At 40.5% G+C, this 19,474-nt stretch overlaps 1 protein-coding gene across 3 annotated transcripts in view; it reads right to left on the bottom strand.

The window, feature by feature from the left end:
• The window catches only part of JARID2 (jumonji and AT-rich interaction domain containing 2), a 342,752-nt gene that overhangs the window by 23,981 nt on the left and 299,297 nt on the right, over positions 1 to 19,474 (bottom strand). The window contains exons 13-15 of one of the 3 annotated variants that reach the window (XM_073631094.1): positions 15,655 to 15,837; positions 4,768 to 4,898; positions 3,424 to 3,607 (exon numbers count right to left, since the gene is read on the bottom strand). In XM_073631094.1, coding sequence (XP_073487195.1) covers positions 3,424 to 3,607; positions 4,768 to 4,898; positions 15,655 to 15,837 — 498 coding nt within the window. Of the gene's footprint in view, positions 1 to 3,423; positions 4,899 to 15,654; positions 15,838 to 19,474 lie in introns of those variants that run through there. The other 2 variants (XM_073631095.1, XM_073631096.1) reach the window with 2 other exon arrangements.

The following is a 19,474-nucleotide window of genomic DNA, read 5'->3' as shown; positions in this document are numbered from 1 at the left end:
TAGCTGCTAAAATAAAGGCGGAACGTGAACTTAGAACACTTGAACATAAGCTCCAGACTAACTCTACGATATCTAACCTAAGGAAAATAACTAATCTCCGCACAACTCTCCATGATCTAGCTATGGGACAGGTAGAGAGGGCCCTGACTAGGCTGAAACAAATGTTCTACGACAAGGGGAATAAGGCACACTCTCTTTTAGCTAACAAATTAGGGGAGAGATCCCATATGCAATCTCCGAATCAGATAAAAAATAAAATGGGACAGTTACTATCACATCCTGAAGACATTGCACACACATTTGCGGACTTCTACAAAGAACTCTACAGCAATCCTGACATACCCAGCAACCCCCCCCTCTCCTGACCTGACCCATACAATGAAACAATATCTAGAACAAAGCGGAATTCCCCATCTCCAACCATCAGATCTGTTAGCACTTAATGCACAGATTACTGATGAGGAAATAGAACTTACTATTAAAACCCTACCGTCCCATAAAGCCCCTGGCCCGGACGGTTTCCCATACGAATACTATAAAGCATTTCTTCCTCTTTTGCTACCCCCATCTTCGCAGACTGTTTAATCCTTTCCTTCAAGATACCCATATTCCCCTGGAAATGCAGAAATCCTTCATCACCCTGATTCCCAAACCGGATAAAGATCCTTCCCTATGCGCAAATTACAGGCCCATTGCGTTGTTAAATTCTGACTTAAAAATCTTCACTAAACTTCTAGCCAATCGCCTGAACATGATTCTACCATCACTGATCCATAAGGACCAGGTAGGGTTTGTTCCACTACGGCAAGCAAGTGATAATACTAGAAAGGTGATAGATCTGGTGGAAGTGGCGAACAGGGAGGGCGACCCTTCTATGCTACTTAGTTTAGACGCTGAGAAAGCTTTTGATCGTTTGGGGTGGCCATTCCTGTTCGCCACGCTGAGCCACATGGGCTTTCAGGGCCCTTTTTTGCGGGCAATAAAACATCTTTATTCCAATCCTTCTTCGCAGGTCAGGACTCCTTTTGCACTCTCAACATCATTTACAGTATCAAACGGCACAAGGCAGGGATGCCCTTGTTATTCGCGCTATGTGTAGAACCCCTAGCGGCACCCATCAGGAATAACTTAAACATACGGGGAATAATGGTCAGAGATAGGGAGTTTAAGATTTCCCTCTTTGACGATGATATAATTCTCACCCTGACTCAACCCCACATTACCCTTCCGAAACTACACGCTGAATTGGACCGATTCCGCACCATCTCAGGATACAAAATTAATGCCTCAAAGTCAGAAGCTCTACCCATTAACATCCCCGAGGCTGAGACTGCACTTTTAAAATCCAACTATAATTACAATTGGAAAACAACTGCCCTGAAATACCTAGGGACCCATATCACTCCAAAATTTAATACTTTGTATCAAGAAAATTTCCCCCCTCTCTTTAGCACAATTAGATCCCTATTACTTCACTGGAAAAAACATCATATCTCCCTACTAGGACGAATTGCATCTATTAAAATGACCATCCTCCCGAAGCTTCTATATCTTTTCCAAACACTCCCTATACCTATACCACTTAAACACCTGAAAAAACTTCAATCAGATTTACTTCACTTTGTATGGAACTATAAAAGACACAGGATCTCTAAAACGGTGTTGATGGCGTCCCCGAATATCGTTAAATACTACCAAGCTACACAGTTGAGAGCTGTGGCATCATGGTTTACTCAAAAATCATACAATAAGTGGACAGAGATCGAAAAATTATGGCTAGCCCCAATACACCCGAATAACCTACTATGCAATGCAGATGCGGATGTGGCTCCAGAACGCCTCCTGGGCCCCATGTCCATGCTAAAGCGGACTTGGCGCACACTGACTCACTCTAATAAACTAATCTCGGAAAGATCGACCCTGACATCTTTTGTATGTAACCCCAAGGTGCCAGATGTCACACCCATGGTCATCTAGAAGTTTGTTCCATTTTGGAAGTATAGTAGATCCCAAAACCTGTAGGCTGCTGTCCTTTTCAGACCAAACACAATTTACCAAGACAAGTATTTTATGGGTATCTACAAATACGACATTATGCACTAACTATAGCCCCGAACCTGCAATTTTCACCTCCATCCCCGTTTGAAACCATCATTCTAGCAAGTAACTCGCAGAAGGGACTCATATCAGGAATCTATAAGATTCTGAATGTCATCTCCCTGGAGGAGCAAGGTAAACATTATTACATGCTCAAATGGGAGAAGATCCTTAAGGAAGAACTACCATTAGCACAGTGGCAGGCAATATGGAACCAGACAGCGAAGAGTTCAATGTGTACACTATATAAAGAAAACTCATACAAAATTCTCTACTTCTGGTACATGACTCCAGATGTGCTTCACACAATTTTCCCTAATAGCTCAGATAAATGCTGGCGCTGCCAGGAAGCTAAAGGCACTCTTATACATGTATATTGGACTTGCCCACTACTTACTCAGTACTGGGAGATGGTTCGTCACCTCCTTTCCCGCCTCTTAGAAGTCGAAGTTCAAGCGACCCCAACATTTTTCCTATTGGGCTTATCACCACTAAAGATTTGTAGACCATATAAGAAATTAGTGCGACATATACTCACGGCAGCACGCTGCCTCATAGCCCTAAATTGGAAACGTACTACTCCACCCTCTGCTGAAGATCTTTACTCTAGAATTAAAGATGTAGAACTGATGGAGAAAATGACCGCTAGAATTCAAGACAGGCTGGAGGCACATAACAGGGTCTGGGAGCTGTGGCACCTCCGGGAGGACCCACAATGACCAGGTAATGAAACCTACCAGAAGGCTCATCTTCTCTTTTCCCTCCTTTCTTTTCTTCCCTCCTATCCTATTCCCAATTCCCATATACCACCGGTCATACAACTTTGTTTTCTTTTTCTATTTTTTTTTTTGTGTGTGTTTCTTGTTCCTTTCCAGTCGCGGAGACTGGAACACAACTCAGCAACTGAATGAACGTTTTATATTTGCTTTCCTGTTTACCATAGGAACTATTACCAGCTAAGTCATATAGAACATATGTTTAATACCATGGATACACTGAACAATGTTTGTGATTCTCCATGTTCCTTTATCTTGTATCACTAAAACCTATATTAAAATTGCTATTTGGGAAAAAAAAAAAAAAAAAAGTAACATCTAGCCACACTAAATTAATAATTCAAAATGCAGCAATTAAATTATAGAGCACTGAAAATCCACAGTGTTAACAGCAGCAGAGTGCTTAGTTACATTTCCCAAGCAGCATTGTCCAAAAATCTCTCTACATATGTTTAGCACCCCAGTGAATTTCCTTGCAAATGAGACTTAGTAGGTCGACTTCGTTTGACAGTTTTGTCAATGGGTCCTTGTCAGCAAAGTCTTCACTTACCATGGAAAGATAACAGAGGTGCTGGCATATTTGACATCTCCTCTCTGAATTCTCCAACTGCAACCATTTCCGAGGTTTCTTCTTCCCATCTACAGTCGAGTTGCTGGTGTCATGACTTCCGTATCGTGCAGAAGAGTGGAGACCCGCCTCAAAGAGCTCCTTTCTCTGCCTCAACTCTGTATCCCTGACCAACAAAACAGCAAGTTAGAAACTGCATTGACCGCCACTCAACCGAGACTACAAAGCTCTTCTGCCTCTTTGTAATGCAGGGTAAGTGACATTACAACAATATCCACCTAAACAGGGAAGGTATTTGTTAACAGCATATTGCCTATATGCATACAGTTCATAATTCTTTTTTTGTATTTCTTTTGATTTCAAACAAACTGCTTTTATGAGCATGGAGAGATGGGAGAAGTTACAACACATAGTTACGATTATTGTTCATCAACAGGTACCCCATTGGCCACAATAGCTATATAGTAGACAAAAAAAACAGTATTACAGGTGAAACAGCACCATATCATACACGAATACCAGTAAGCATTGTAAGTGCATGTAACCGGTTGAGCTGGGCAATGCCTCTAATCTGAGTAGCGCTCGTTTGTTCATAACGGTGACAAATTTTGGAACCTGTCTGGCCATAATGATTGGAAATAAAGGGGTGACTTTGAACAGCACCAAGTGCTAAATACACTTGGTCCCCAGGGAGTTGAAAATTTTTAAAATAATAGATCTTCTTGGAGTATGATCAAGCATTAATATTATATTTAAGGTTTTCAATATGTCTGCTACATACAGAAAAGCCATCTTGTACCGACGAACCAGCTGGTTTACCTAAAGGAGGAATTAGCAGCCAGCAAAAGAGAATAAACCGTTTAGGCCTTATGCACACTGGGCATTTAGCCCCGCTGATGCATTAAAGGTCCAGAGTTTAGGTGCGAGTGGAAGGAACAGGTACACTGTAAAGCGCCCCTGCCAGCAGCCTGTAAAAGTCTATAAAAGGCTGACAGCTGCTATGGTTGGACGATGCACTGAGTGCTTCTAACATCTCGAGCAGTATGCGCCCAAGGATGATTTCTTGGAACGCAGACTGCTTGTGTTGTGCGCATTCGCCCATGGCAGCATACTGCCATAAATTTTAGCATTGCTTGGTGACCCGTCCAGCTGCAGCAGCTTTCAGCCGCCCAAAGTTTTATAGACTGCCAGCAAAAAGGCTGGACGATGCACCTGTGCCTTCCACCTGAACCTAAATGCCAGAGTTCCATGCGCTGGGGTGCACTAGTATGCATTAGACCTTAAAAAGTCACAGTGAACATATACAACAGGCCTCTTTTCTATTACCTGAGCTCTCCGAGCAGAGTAGAAATGACACCCAGAGTTGGACTGTTTTCTTTTTTTGCCTCCGCTGTTGCAATTTGATACAGTAATTTCTCCATAGAGAATGGCTTTGCTATGTGTCGATGTTTCATTTCCTGTGAAAGAGACATTTATGTGTAAAGCAGGTGGAAAGTTTGTAAGGAAGAAAAAGAAACATCAAATGCTGTGCACTAAATCTTTCTGATAAGCAGTTAGCAGCAGTGTGCATGTGTGAGTTAGGCTATCTAGATATAGCTTACAAAAGTCATTATTTCCCATATGTAAAAATAGCATACATACATACGATCAAGTATTTTCTTTCTTTTAACTGCATGCAGCAATGTCAAACATCTGTGCATGGGAATGTTAACAGTTTCAGGTAGATGACATAGTTTAGTGCCATATAGTTTGAGATCACACTTAGTGTTCTGGAAACACTATACATGATGAGAGGTATGAATCTTGTCTCAGGTGCCATAGTCCTAGGGTCTGACAACAGTAAAGTAACAAAATGTCTCCCTTTGTGTGGTTTGTCTGCAGGATAAGCAGCTCTCTGCTGTCCTTTTTCATTAGAATAAAAATGTGTCCATGGACAGACTGATAGAGATTATCCATCACTTCTGTAGTATGTATACCTGCATCGGTGTACACTGTTATAGGTGATCTATCCACATTATACTACTATGAAAACACAGAGACACCATTTAACATGAAAGAAGAATATCATTGGTAATAACTGGTGGTACCGTCTTTCAATACTTTTATGAAGAACTTCAAAACTCAGCATACCCACAACCAATGGATTATCTATAAGCCATGTTGCGTTAATATGCAACGCATCATATCATATATTCAAGCTTGGGAAAAGGAACTGGATTATACCTCTACACAAAACCAGATTGACTGCATCCTGCTCCTAGCACACAAAACATTGATATCCAACATAATTCAGGAAACATGTTATAAGCTTCTTACATGTTACAAAACACTGGACATGCTACAAAAGATGCATCCTCAGAGCTCACTAGTATCATGGAGCTGCAAAAGCACAGGAGTACCCTGCTACACATTTTCTGAGAATACCCTGTTCACACTTCATTTTGATTGTAGTCCAGGCACAGGTTACAAACTTACTGAGGTCCCGATTAGTAATGCCCATATGGATTTCCTGTTTTACATTAACCACTTTCCAGTCAAGAGATAAAAAATACACTGCTAATCTGCCTAGTAAATGCTGCCAGAGCATGCATTCCTATTCCATGGAAACAGACTTCCTCTCCCATTTTGACACAATGATTTTTGCAAACTAACGAAACCATGCAAATGGAAGATTTATGGTGATCTATGGTGGAAAAAAAAATGGTATTACTTGCGAGACTTCTGTGCCACGCTGGAATAACGTTTTTATCTTTACAAAACCTCACTTGATTATATTTCTCCTTTATCATGGCACTAACTTTGGTCTTCTCTTTACATTTTCAATTTGGAATCCAAAGATATACCACTCTTTCCTTGTTCAGCTACAGGCCAAGGCTGATCACACTCCTCTTTACTCTTTCCCCTCCCCTTTTTTTCTCTTTCCAACATAATTTCCCCTTCTCCTCATTAGTTCTTAAAACAGAGGGGCACACCTTCTATGCTTCATCTTTCAACAGTTACAAGCCTTTCTGGCAGAACTGTCAATTGTACTGCATTCACCTTTCCATTGTATGGAACTGTATCTACTCTGTTTAGCTCTGTACTTTGAGCGTTTTCTTAAAATAAACAAGCTTATTAAAAAAAAAAAAAAAATGCAGGAGCCAATGGATACTTTTAAAAAGTCAGAAAAAATGTCACTCTCTTAAATTCTCCAATAATTCTACTGTTATTTTCAGTCACAGCTTGTCTAAACAAGAATTAGAATAAAGTATCCCAACATAAAACCTTGCTAGGTTGTGTGCTAAGCCCGTAGACCTGTATGCCAATAGGGTGCACAGGTACAGGTGTTTGTACAAATCATGACTGTGAAGGCAATAGGTTTAATTTCCTGAAGCGAAATATGCCGGTCACTTTGTGAAAGGGAATATTAATGTACTTCTAAAGGCAGAAGTTTTTTTTCAGTTAATGCATTCTATGCATTAAGGTTAAAAAAACTTTGGCAAGCAGCTTCACCCACAGCCCCCCCCCCCTTAAACTTACTTGAGCCTGACCTCGATCCAGCGATGTGCACAAGATCCGAAGCACTGAGTTAACAGTTTGAAGCACTTTGTAGCCCAAAGTTCACATTAGCTGAGGCCTGAATGTCCTCCTGATAGAACTTGGTAAATGTGTGAATGGAGGATCTGGGATACAGATGTTTAATGCTGAAAAGGCCGGGCGATAACAGCTCTGGTGAAATTAATCTTTTCCTTATGGATGTATGCTCTGGAAAGCAGATGCCTTATCCATCTAGCAATGGTGGAGCAGGAAGAAGGGTGTCCTCTACAAGGGCCCAGGGACAGGACAAAAAGGGGTAATAGCAAAATACATCATCCTAGAAAAGTGGTACTTCCTGGGACTATTTGGGCATATATCTAGAATAAGTGAGAAGGTTATATAGTGCATTCAAGCAATATTGTCATTAAAAAAGAATGCTAGCCACAAAATAAAAAAGTTGACAAATCAAAATAACAACCATCACCACCCCAGAAACGTTGTTGTTGGTCTAGACAACATTGTCTCTGGGGTGGTGAAGGTTGTTATTTGGATTTATTTTTTTTGATATGTCAACTGTTTTCAGTTTGTGGATAGCATTATTTTTTAATGACAATATTGCTTGAATAAACTATATAACCTTTCCACTTAGTCTGGATATAAGCCTAAATAGTCCCAGGAAGTACCCACTTTTCTCGGGTGAAGCTCTTTCCTTCTTCCCCTAATTTCTTTGTATGCTGCTGGTTTGGTTACATGGAACTACACCTAGTGTGTGTATGGGGCCACCAGATGATTTTTTTGCTCTAATGCTATAAATATTATCAGAAAGGGACTCAGTCTTGGGAATAGAGGCCGTGGATTTCAAATCAATCCTGACCACATCCATAGGGCTATTACTTTTGCTAATAAGCAATACGACTTTTCAGATTGCGGGCTCTGCGGTATGTGAACATAGGTTTGTTGGGAATCAAAGGACCTAATATGGTATCCTGTAGCAAAATGTTCCAGTGTTCATTTAATTTTTTTTTTCCATGTATCTGAATATGGAGTGATGCTGTGTGATAAACTGTATCGGAGTCTGATCATTATTGGATGTTTTTACTGTGCTATTTGACCAGATGTGAAGTGAAAGTTTCTTCAACTCTATTGGATCGGTATCCCTTATCAGAGAACTTATCTTTGTTGCTCAGAGCAAGCTTAAAGTATAATCAAAAAAATAAAAACGCTAGAGTCTATACATTTCCTCTGGAATCTGGTAGGCATGTTCCAATGCCAAAAACCCAAGTGCTTAACATGTCAATGTTAACATGTCCTTTCAGGTGAACGGAAAAAGCTATTTTATTTCTATTTTTTTTTGCTGCTCAACTAAGTTTGTTGTTTATTGTTTACAATGCTGGTTACTGTATGTTGGACATAAGAGCCCTTGCACACTGGGGCGGTTTGCAGGCGCTATTGCGCTAATAATAGCGCCTGCAAACCGCCCCGAAAGTGCCGCTGCTTTCATTCCAGTGTGCAAGCCCCGAGGGCTTGCACACTGGAGCGATGCGCTGGCAGGACGGTAAAAAAAGTGCTGCCAGCAGCATCTTCGGAGCGGTGAAGGAGCGGTGTGAATACCGCTCCTGCCCATTGAAATTAATGGGACGGCGCGGCTATACCGCCGGCAAAGCGCCTCTGCAGAGGTGCTTTGCGGTGGTATTTAACCCTTTCTCGGCCGCTAGCGGGGGGTAAAACCGCCCCGCTAGCGGCCGCATACCGACGGTAAAACGCCGCTAATAATAGCGGCGTTTTACCGCCGATGCCGCCCCCCGCCCCAGTGTGCAAGGGCTCTAACATCAGAGCACTTAGAGCTAGGTTCAGCGAACATTGCCGAGCCATAGAAGGCGGGTCTATTAACTACAGTGTACCAGACACCCAGGGTCTTAGAGTGAAAAGTATTCCATCCAATTGTACCAATGCAGAACGGTTCAATAGGCTCTGTGAATATGAAACGTTCTGGATTTTTACCTTAAACACTCTAAGCCTGCAGGGCCTCCACAAAGAATTAGAACTAAATACAGCAATCTAACTGGCATCTCATCCAATCCTAATTTCAATCAAACCTTATCATTTTCCTAAAATAGCATCTCCATCTTATTTTACATGTAAATTTTGATTGTGCCACAATATATTTGCACACCATATAAGCATTTCCACTGCCATTTACATACATTTTCCCTCCGCAATTTGATAAAATTCATACTCTGCTTACAAAAATTACTTAATTTTCTATACTTTGCGCTTAATTTTTCCACACACTACCATATAACGGATTATTGATACCTTATTTTTGGCACCTATGCATTGATACATTCATAAGCCCAATATCACAGGATTATTTAAAATCCAATCATCATTAGAACAGGTCTTTTACTTTTATTATTCATATTCTATTTCTCAGTTTTTTGAGTATGGATATGCTCGTTTTACTCATATCTACATACGGCCAAGTACAAATGTAATCTTTTTATTTCATTGCCAGTTATTAACCCATTCCTCCTATTGTTTTAGGTTTTAATATATATTCTTTTATTATCTTTTCCTTACATATTCTGTGCTGACGGTTTGGGTCTAGTTGGCGCAATAGCTTATGCTTATGCATTTTCTTAGGATTTTTACTTTATCTTGGCAAGGAAGGGGTTGTTGGACATGCAGAGGCATAAAAATCAGAGGGGGGCTGGAGGTCTTAGTTGATGAGTTAGGAAGCCAAGGAAGAAAGTAGAAAGTAGGAGATGAAGAAAGTGATGGAGAGTTTTTTGGAGTATGCACTACACAGTGTCAGAAGGACCAGATGTTGGATAAGCAGCAAGGAGAGAAACCAAGGAGAGCAAAAGGCTCAGAAGAAGGCAATGGCATTGGGGAGAAGAAGCATGGGCACATAAGAGGAGAGCAGTAACAGTATGATGGAGAGGCAAGAAGCACTGTGAGATAGATTGGAAAATGGGATCAGGGCAGAAAAAATTAGTAAACGGAGGATGAGAGCATGGAGGTTCTCCATGTAAAGAAAGGAGGCAGAGCATGAGAAGATATTTAAAAGGAGCGCAGATAGGCAGAAGCAACAGCATACAAAAAGATCACAATAGAGGTAAACACAATTCTGGCAATTACAAAAGAAAAATGAAAGGAGGTCCTGCCACCAACTTCCACCAAAAAAATCAAATATTTTAGATGCTTAGTTCAAGTGTTTTTCCTTCCCATAAATTATTAAGTGTTCTTGCATAGCAAGACCACTTACAGTTATCTCACATATATATTATTATTATAGCCAAATTTACCACCCTAACTCCTCCCACAGCTTTTACACTACATAGACAGTAATATACCGAAACGTGCAGATTGTTCCCGATTGGTGTGCTATTACCTTGTGAAACGTTTCGCCAAATGGTTCACGAAATATTGTCCTTTTTGCAGCGAAATTGGTCCCATAGGAATGAATGGCGAAATGTTCAAAACTAGAGTGGGAGCTGACAAAAGCTGACAACCCCATGATCAGCCAAAACATTATGAGCACCCCATGATCAGACAAATAATTTATGACCACCCCATTATCAGCCAAAACATTATGACCACCCCATGAAAAAAAATAATTAAAAAAAAAAAAATCATTTTTGAAAAAAAAAAATCATCTAAAAAAAAAATCTTTTGAAAAAAAAATATCATTTTTGAAAAAAAAAAAAAAAATCATTTTTGAAAAAAAAAAAAAAAAATCATTTTTGAAAAAAAAAAAAAAAAAAAAAAAATCATTTTTGAAAAAAAAAAAAAAAAAATTTTGAAAAAATGTTCAGCTCTTTCAGCTAATGATGGGAATTCTTCAACTTTTTTACTACTATTTATACTTTTTAAAATATTAAGCTTTTTAACAATTTTCACAGTTACTCCAGCCACTCCACCCAGGTACTCCGCCCACTCCAGTTGTAGACTACTGTAGGTGGAGGCAAGAACACTTCACACAATTTCCCCAGAAATTGTAGCTTTTCTAGTTTTTATTCAACTGCACGTGCCTTTAAACTTGCAAGAAAACTAACTAATCAGTTACCTTACACAGCCTCCTCTCTCTTCACACGTCATAGCCGCCTCCTCCTCTTCTAATAGTGTCTATTTACTATTTGTGCTGACCTACTCCAGTGCCCCATCTTTAACCTTACATAACCTTTTATGTAGATGTTGGAGGAGGTATAAAGGGTAATACTATAGAGTGCTACTTAAAGTGTTCCTAAACCCAGGACCCTGCATTCACTATATCTGCCCACCCACAGTACACAGAACATGGAAATGCAATTATTTTAGTAAATATTAAATATAAACTGCTAAATACCTTTTCTCATCAGCAGTATATAGTAGTCGTGTGACTTCTATCAGTGTCTGCCCAAGCACTAAAGCTTGTAGGAGGAATTTTCATTCACCTCTGGCTGTCCTATGAGGCTGCATGACCCCTGACCATCTGCCTGGACAGAGCCGATTGGCCGCGTGCGGATCACATGCACCCTCCGAAAAAAAATAAATAAAAACTCCCTAGCAATGCACACCAAACTGAGCATGTGCAGAATGTCCCCAACGCTCTGTACTATCAGGAGATGGATTGGGGACTGTAGAAGAAGGGGAGGATCATCAAAGACATGATCAAATTGCCTTTCTACACATGCACAGGATTAACCCCTTATGTTCCACAGTGAGTATAACAAGCATGCTTTATTGCATATACAGACTGATTTACTGTTTTGGGTTTAGTAACACATTGAGTGAGTCTACTGGGGCTGCTGACATCACATCCAAGATGGCGGTGCCCAGCAATAGCCTCAGGGCTTCTGGGTGTATACCTTTAACAGGTAAATAACATTCATAAAAATATTAAATGCACAAATAAAAATATAGGAATAATATTGTTGAAATTAATAAACTAGCAACAGGGTCTCTTAAAAGAAGAGCTGAAAATCGAGAAGAGAAACACTAAGGGAATGCTCCGCGTACATAAAGGCGAACATGTACAAGAATTCCACTATACCCATTATAAGAAACAAGTGGTTCTCTTTTTAGAACATACAGATTTATGGGGAATTAATCTGAAGGAAAGAGATCATGTGCCATGTGCTTAAAGAGGGGAGAGTGTGCCTGACCCATTCGAGTTCAGTGGACTCCAAGACCCAAGAGAATAATTACAAGCTCTTATCGAGGTGGTATAGTGTGCCCTCATCCCTAGCTAGAATATAATTTATCCCTCCACCTCCTGTGCTGGAGGGGATGTGGACTGAAGGGAACATTTATACATATATGGTGGGAGTGTCCACTATTAACACCTTTTTGGTCAATGGTTAGTAAGCACATATCGGACGGTCTTGGTATAGATCTCCCAGCCTAACTAAAACACTTTTTGCTCCACATCCCTCCCATGCCTATCTCTCGCTACAAATGCAGTGCTCTCCCCCCCACCTTCTCAATGCTGCAAAACGCCTTATACCAGATTATTGGAGAAACCCGCGCAAATCCGAACGAGCTTGACTGGGTTGGGAAGGTGAGGGAGATCATGGAGGAAGAGGACTGGCTTGCTACTTGTAAAGGCACTCGAGAACGATTTGAACTTACCTGGGCAGCCTAGAAAGACCACATACATGGCACGATCCCAGTTTCATCTAGCCTGGACATTGCTTTATTGGCCTTGGCAGATCCAACATTTAAGCGACCTTTGGTACATCTTCATTTTTGTTACTGATATATGAGCGGTAACCTAATTCATGATAGTTCATGGTATCTTGAGATGTCATATGTTTCAAATGAACTTTGAGCCATGTATACACTACCTATCGAACCTAGCTGAGATTGGGATACCCCTTTTCTCTTCCTGTAAGGGAGGGAGGATTGTCCACATGGACCAAATGTCCAGGACAAGGGAGGTATCCTCATTAACACAACATGTTGATATGTCTCATTGTTTCCCTTATTGTTTTCCTCTGGACCATGGCAGATGCACCCTTCTTATTCTTTTTTGTTTTTTTCCCTTTTTTCTCTCCTTTGTTGAAATGTCAAAATGTAAACTAAATAAAGATTTTATATATATATATATATATATATATATATATATATATATATATATATATATATATGGAGGGGAGAGTGGATGGTTTACCAACAATTAGCCTTAGGTATCAAAATCATCAAAGAGAAAAGAATATACATTGTCCCCTAGATATTGAACCCTTATTATTTAAAACCACAACTGGAATGTGTTTAAAGAACTGTGGCTAGCAGAAAGCATGGGTTTTAAACACACACATTATATATATATATATATATATATATATGCCAGGGTCTTTACCACATCACATTTTTAGGATTGTTAGATCCCGGTATTTTCTGCTGCATGCCGTGGTTCGATCCTCTGTCCACTGTGTTACTGTTGTAGTAACAAAGGGTCAGAGGATGGAACTGCACAGTGTAATGAGGGACAAAGGCATCTGACACTCCCAAAAGTGTTAAATTTTTAAAGTGTAACTAAAGGCAAAACTTTTTTTTTCCATTTTGGATAGAGTAAGGGAGGGTTATAATCCCTGTGAGTTTTTTTACCATCTGTGTCCCATTTGGTAGATTTCCCTTCATTTTCTGTCCTATAGCCAAAACAGGAAGTCCCTCCAAAATGAGGGAATCCCTGTGTGTCACCAGAACTAGTGTCTCCATTAGATTACCCTTCTATTAGCTTTCTGGTGTTTTGGTGTTTGGGATTTTCTTTTACTTTCGCTTTCTATGACAACCGTAAACAGGAGAAATAGAGAGCGTGAATCTCCTTAATGGGGGCACAGACCGCAATAAAAACTAAAATTATATAGAACGTCCTGTGAGCCTCCACTAACAATAATAAACCAATAAATCCTCCTTGAATCAGCTGCAAGTGGTAAACATGTCTCGTAAACCATGTAAAAGTACTAAAATCGCATTAAAAACGCTGCGCTATCAAATGTATAAGCAAAAAGCCTCTGAACTGGTAAAAATATATCCTCTACACCGTGGTAATAATAATGTATAAAATATATGATGAAAAATATATAAAAAGACACGTGCTTAATAGCCAAATAATAAAGTGACAATGTGCGTTTATATAGTAATAAAAAATATTAAAGCAAATAAGTCGATGGAAATCTAAATAGATACAAATACTGAAATTATAAAAAAGTGCTTAAGTGCACTGTGCAAAGTTCAAATTGATCCAATTTACAGGTGCTCCACACTCCATGCGATTCAGTATGCTGTGAAAGTGATGCGATAATCAGATGCTGTGTTCTCACTCAGGTGCTCTCCCCCATGTAATGAAGGCTCACCTTAAGGTGTGTGACCTTGCTGTTAAGCTTGGTCAATACACGCTTTGGAACCACTACAGGGTTCAACAGTCCGTCCGGGATCCTGGATCAATCGCCAATGTGCCTCAGTAAATCAATGAAAAAAGGATCTCATAGTGTAGTATGCTTATGCAATTTATTGAACCAAAAAATAAACAGGTCCCACACAGGGTACTCACAATATCCAGGGGCTTCAGTGCGCCATTCTACATCAAGCAAAAAACGAAAGGTTGAAACCGGCCGGTAACAGGATGGTATGATTATCGTTCCTAACAGCTGATCTGCTAAGTGTGCCATCCTGTCTCCTTCCCCTACATGTGTCGATACAAGGGAATTTTGTATCTTCCTCAGGGGGTCATGATTCACCCCCTTCATGTAGAATGGCGCACTGAAGTGCCTGGATATTGTGAGTACCCTGTGTGGGACTTGTTTATTTTTTGGTTCAAAAAAATGCATAAGCATACTACACTATGAGATCCTTTTTTCATTGATTTACTGAGGCACATTGGCAACTGATCCAGGACGCCGGATGGACTGTTGAACCCTGTAGTGGTTCCAAAGCATGTATTCACAAAGCTTAACAGCAAGGTCAAACACCTTAAGGTGAGCCTTCATTACATGGGGGGGGGGGGAGCACCTGAGTGAGAACACAGCGTCTGATTATCGCATCACTTTCACAGCATACTGAATCGCGTGGAGTACCTGTGAATTGGATCAATTTGAACTTTGCACAGTGCACTTAAGCACTTTTTTTTATAATTCCAGTATTTGGATCTATTTAGATTTCCACGGACTTATTTGCTTTAATATTTTTTATCACTATATAAATGCACATTGTCACTTTATTATTTGGCTATAAAGCACGTGTCTTTTTATATATTTTTCATCATATATTTTATACATTATTATTACCACGGTGTAGAGGATATATTTTTACCAGTTCAGAGGCTTTTTGCTTATACCTTTGATAGCGTATCGCAATAAAAACTGTCAGGAGTTCTAATCTCTCTCCACTCTATCCAAAACTAGAAAAAAAAACATTTGCCTTTAGTTAAACCTTAAAATTTTAGCAGAGACTGCAGTACTGGAATGGAGGAAAGGTAGGAGATGGGGGCAACAGGAGAGGTGAGCAAAACAGCTCTTCTTTTGTAGGACACTTTAATTTTGATTGATTTTTTTTTTTTCTAAATCGACAGGGTTGCTTTAATAAAGTGCTTATAGCTAATGAAATCTTTTACAGCTCCTGTTATATAATTCACATTTTTTTGCATAATAATTTAAATGTATAAAAAAAGGTTATATGCACGGTTGTAGCAGGCAGTATGAAATATATGTATACCTTGGCAGTTTTGAAGCCCATGCTTGTCCACTGGGTGGTAGCAAAGTGCACAGTTTCAGAAACACTGTAGCCACAGCACACTTTTGACACAAAGGATCCTGGGAAGCAGACGACAAACTGTCCGCTCTGCTGTACAGTACGGTGTACTTTGATCCCCTCTTTGCAAAGCACCTCTGGGGAGATCTGCAAAAAGGATATATGTTAATAAAATGATTCTTGCTTGTTAATCGCAATATCCAAGCAGCAGGCTGTGGAAGTGTAAAGACAAGATGCAGCCAACGCCCCTCCCCCACCTCACTTGACAGGCAGCCATAACTGATATTTTACTTACACTATAGGCACAATGTTAGAGCAAACAAAAAAATAAGACATACAGAACCCAAACACTGCCAGAAAACCTTCAATGTCATGTTAGGAGAGAGATGAGATTGTCATAGAGGGACATGTTTTGGTATATCAATTTGGACAAGGAAAGCACTTCACTGTGTGAACAGGACATTATAATGCTTCAATATCACACAATTACAGATGAAGTAGCTAGAACTAAAACCTTTTTTGTTTGCTTGCTGTGGATAGACTAAGGAAGGAGTTAAAAAGTGTGCAGGCTTTTGTTTGCTGGCTGTGTACCAATAGAAATTCCCCTTCACTTCTTTTCCCAAAGACGCAACAAGAAGTTTGAGGAAATCTCCCATTTTAGACAGTTGTAAATGGAACACATACCCAATTTAGAGGATTTCCTCTCACCTCCTATTTGGAGGACGCTATGATACAGCAATGAAAACCTCCCTTCCCCATGCTACACACTATTGAAACTATAAAAAACAAAGGTTTTGCATAGATCCTTCCTTATCTCTACATGTTTATGTGTTTAAAAACTTTGTACTAGTAATAAACTCAGTTGTGGGATGGCCAGCTGAGCTATACATACCAATATACTGTACTGCACACTCATGAAAGTCTACTTATAAGTTTTACTGCATGTTTTTCATGCTAACACAATATTTGAGCTTGATATTTCTGAGGTTCTAAAGAGAAGATGTCCTACGTTAAAGTGGTTCTAAAGGCTCAAGGTTTTTTACCTTCATGCATTCTATGCATGAAGGTAAAAAACTTTCTCTGTGCAGCAGCCCCCACTAATACTTACCTGAGCCCCATCATGATCCAGCAATGGACACGAGAGCCTCGGCTCTCCAGAACTCTCCCATTGGCTCCAGCTGCTATCAATCACAGCCAGCGAGCCAATGAGGAGAGAGAGGGGGCAGGGCAAGCTGTGGCTTTGTATGTGAATGGACACGCAGACTCGCAGCTCGGGAATGAGCCTGCTTGGGTGCGCCAATTGCAAGCTTCTTGCTTACACAGCATACACATACAGATTTCTGTAAAAAGACGAAACGTGAACATCCTCTAGGAATATTCCTTTAGATGCTACAGATAACATACCATTAGAAACACAACAGCTAACAGCGGTTCATTTATACAACATGCCACCAGTTGAGCAATATACATTTACCAAAGAGCAGGAGGGTATTTAACTAAGAACCTTGAAATACACATGAAAGGAACCATTTACATCGGCAATAGTCTATGCATGACTAGCTGTGGTAGGATTAGCCCCTGTACATCCAGCCAACCCTGCCAAATGGTTTGAAATTTACGTTGAGCACTGGAATGCTGATAAGCAAATTGCTCTCTCAGTAATAAAGAATGAACATAATCCACCCATTGAGTTCTAGTTGGGGAGGGTAGGAGACAATCAATACCTAGCAATTAACTTTCTCACAAGATACAGAGGTCTCAAAATCAAAACATACACCCGAGGTTGATAGAGCTCAGCATCCAGGGCACCCAACAAGCAAATCAATGGGTCGTGTGGAATAACCTGTTGGCCCACCAATTGGACTGTCTGCAATACCTTGTCCCAATATTAAGTCAATTACGGGCAGCGCAAGATCATGTGAATGAAATCACCCTTGTGCACACTGCATTTGGGACAGTCAGGGAAGTTTCATCTGCCCCACTGAAAGGGCTTAGCTGGCGTTCTATAAACACAATGCAAAATGAACAATTGAGTGAGTTTATGTGAAGGCCAAAAAAGAAATGACAGATATTGATTCCGGTGCAGACTCCCAAATGTCACTGCTAATCTCTTCCAAATCCTGCTTCCAATGGTTTCTACAATACAGGGTAGCAGTGTTTTGAATGGTGGCTAGGAGAGCCAAATAAATGGGAGAAATCATCCTCTGTTTATGAACAGACTGAGTAACATTGGATGCGAGTGGAGAATCCTTCAGTGTCATAACAGATAAGAGGGATTGTGCCTGCAGAGCATGCTGGAGTTGAAGATATTGATCAAATTGCCTATGTAATAGCTTAAATTCAGATTGTAGCTCTGCAAAGCAATGTACTACCAGAATATAGTTGTACTACATATTTCACCCCTTTCCCTCTCCAATCCTGAAATCCTTTCAGTTTATCCAACTCAAAATAAGAATTCCAATTCAATTCTATATTGGGGTACCACTTAAATAGCTGTTATATGCAAAGAGAGTTTCAAGGTACGCCAGAGCTTAGAAGACTTGTGGTGGGGCATTGGAATAGGAGGACCGGAATTTCACATTTCCAAATGGGAAAGAGCAGTTAAGTCAGGATTTGGGGAAGTAATTTGAGCAATAACAGGATCCACATTTTCCAACAAATCCCACCCAGTAAGCTGCTGGAATTGGGCTGCCAAAAAAATACATCCTAGGTTGTGGGACTGCCAAGACACCCCCCCCCCCCCCACCACCACCAAAAAAATCAAATCCCTGCCATAATGTAGTGTGGATAGCCTGATCGTGGCTTGTTTCCAAATCAATGTCCTAAATTGTGTTTCTATACCCTGGAAACATTTTCTAGGAATCCAGACTGAAGAGTTGTAGAAAACATACAGGAGTTGCGGAAAACATACAGGAGCTGCGGAAAACATACAGGAGCTGCGGAAAACATACAGGAGCTGCGGAAAACATACAGGAGCTGCGGAAAACATACAGGAGCTGCGGAAAACATACAGGAGTTGCCGTGCCCAAACCATTTTGATTAAATTCGCTCGCCCCACCACCGAAAGAGGGAGCGGACTGCAGCTAGTGCACTTCAACTTATGTTTTTTTAGCAGGGGCAGGAGATTCAGCTGCAAGTTTTGCCTTGAATCTGGTGTGGCCACCACCCCCAGGTACTTGAAGAAAAGTAACTACCTGTATTTGATGAGCGCAGGTAGGCAAAGGGTGAACTATGGGATCTAGGGGCATATGTTTTACATATACTTTTAAAAAGAATCTGTTACTTTGCCCATTGACTTCTATTTCTTAAGCTGATACTGCTTATATTACAAGCCAGAATGACAGCATTATCCAGGTTTCTCCGCATCCAATTCACATGACAGGAAACTGATCGGCTCTCAATGGAGCTTGTTCACACACCTCCAGGGCGGCCGTGGTCTGCACTGGAAAAGGGTCCTGTGAATCTCTGGCTCCAGTTCAGGTCCGAATTCAGGCAAAAAACCTGGACACGATTCATACCTGAAACGGAGACAGAGACGCACTGGACCCCATGCTGCGAGAAGCGGCCGCAGCTCCTGTGAACCCAACCTTAAACTGACCAATTGTTAGCCTCAAAAGATTTACATGCAGACTTTAAAAACATCAGCAGTCAGTAAATCTTGCCAGAAAACAATAAGCTAAAATTCAAGACAAAAATGCTGCGTCCAAAATCTGATACCACTGTGTATAACACACTATAACTGCACAATGCAATAACTCAGACTGATAACAACCCTATCAGCACA

This window comes from Aquarana catesbeiana, linkage group LG05, assembly GCF_042186555.1.
Source record: "Aquarana catesbeiana isolate 2022-GZ linkage group LG05, ASM4218655v1, whole genome shotgun sequence".
NCBI lineage: Eukaryota > Metazoa > Chordata > Amphibia > Anura > Ranidae > Aquarana > Aquarana catesbeiana.
Note: the sequence above shows the minus strand (reverse complement) of the source record. Positions and strands in the feature narration are given on the sequence as shown.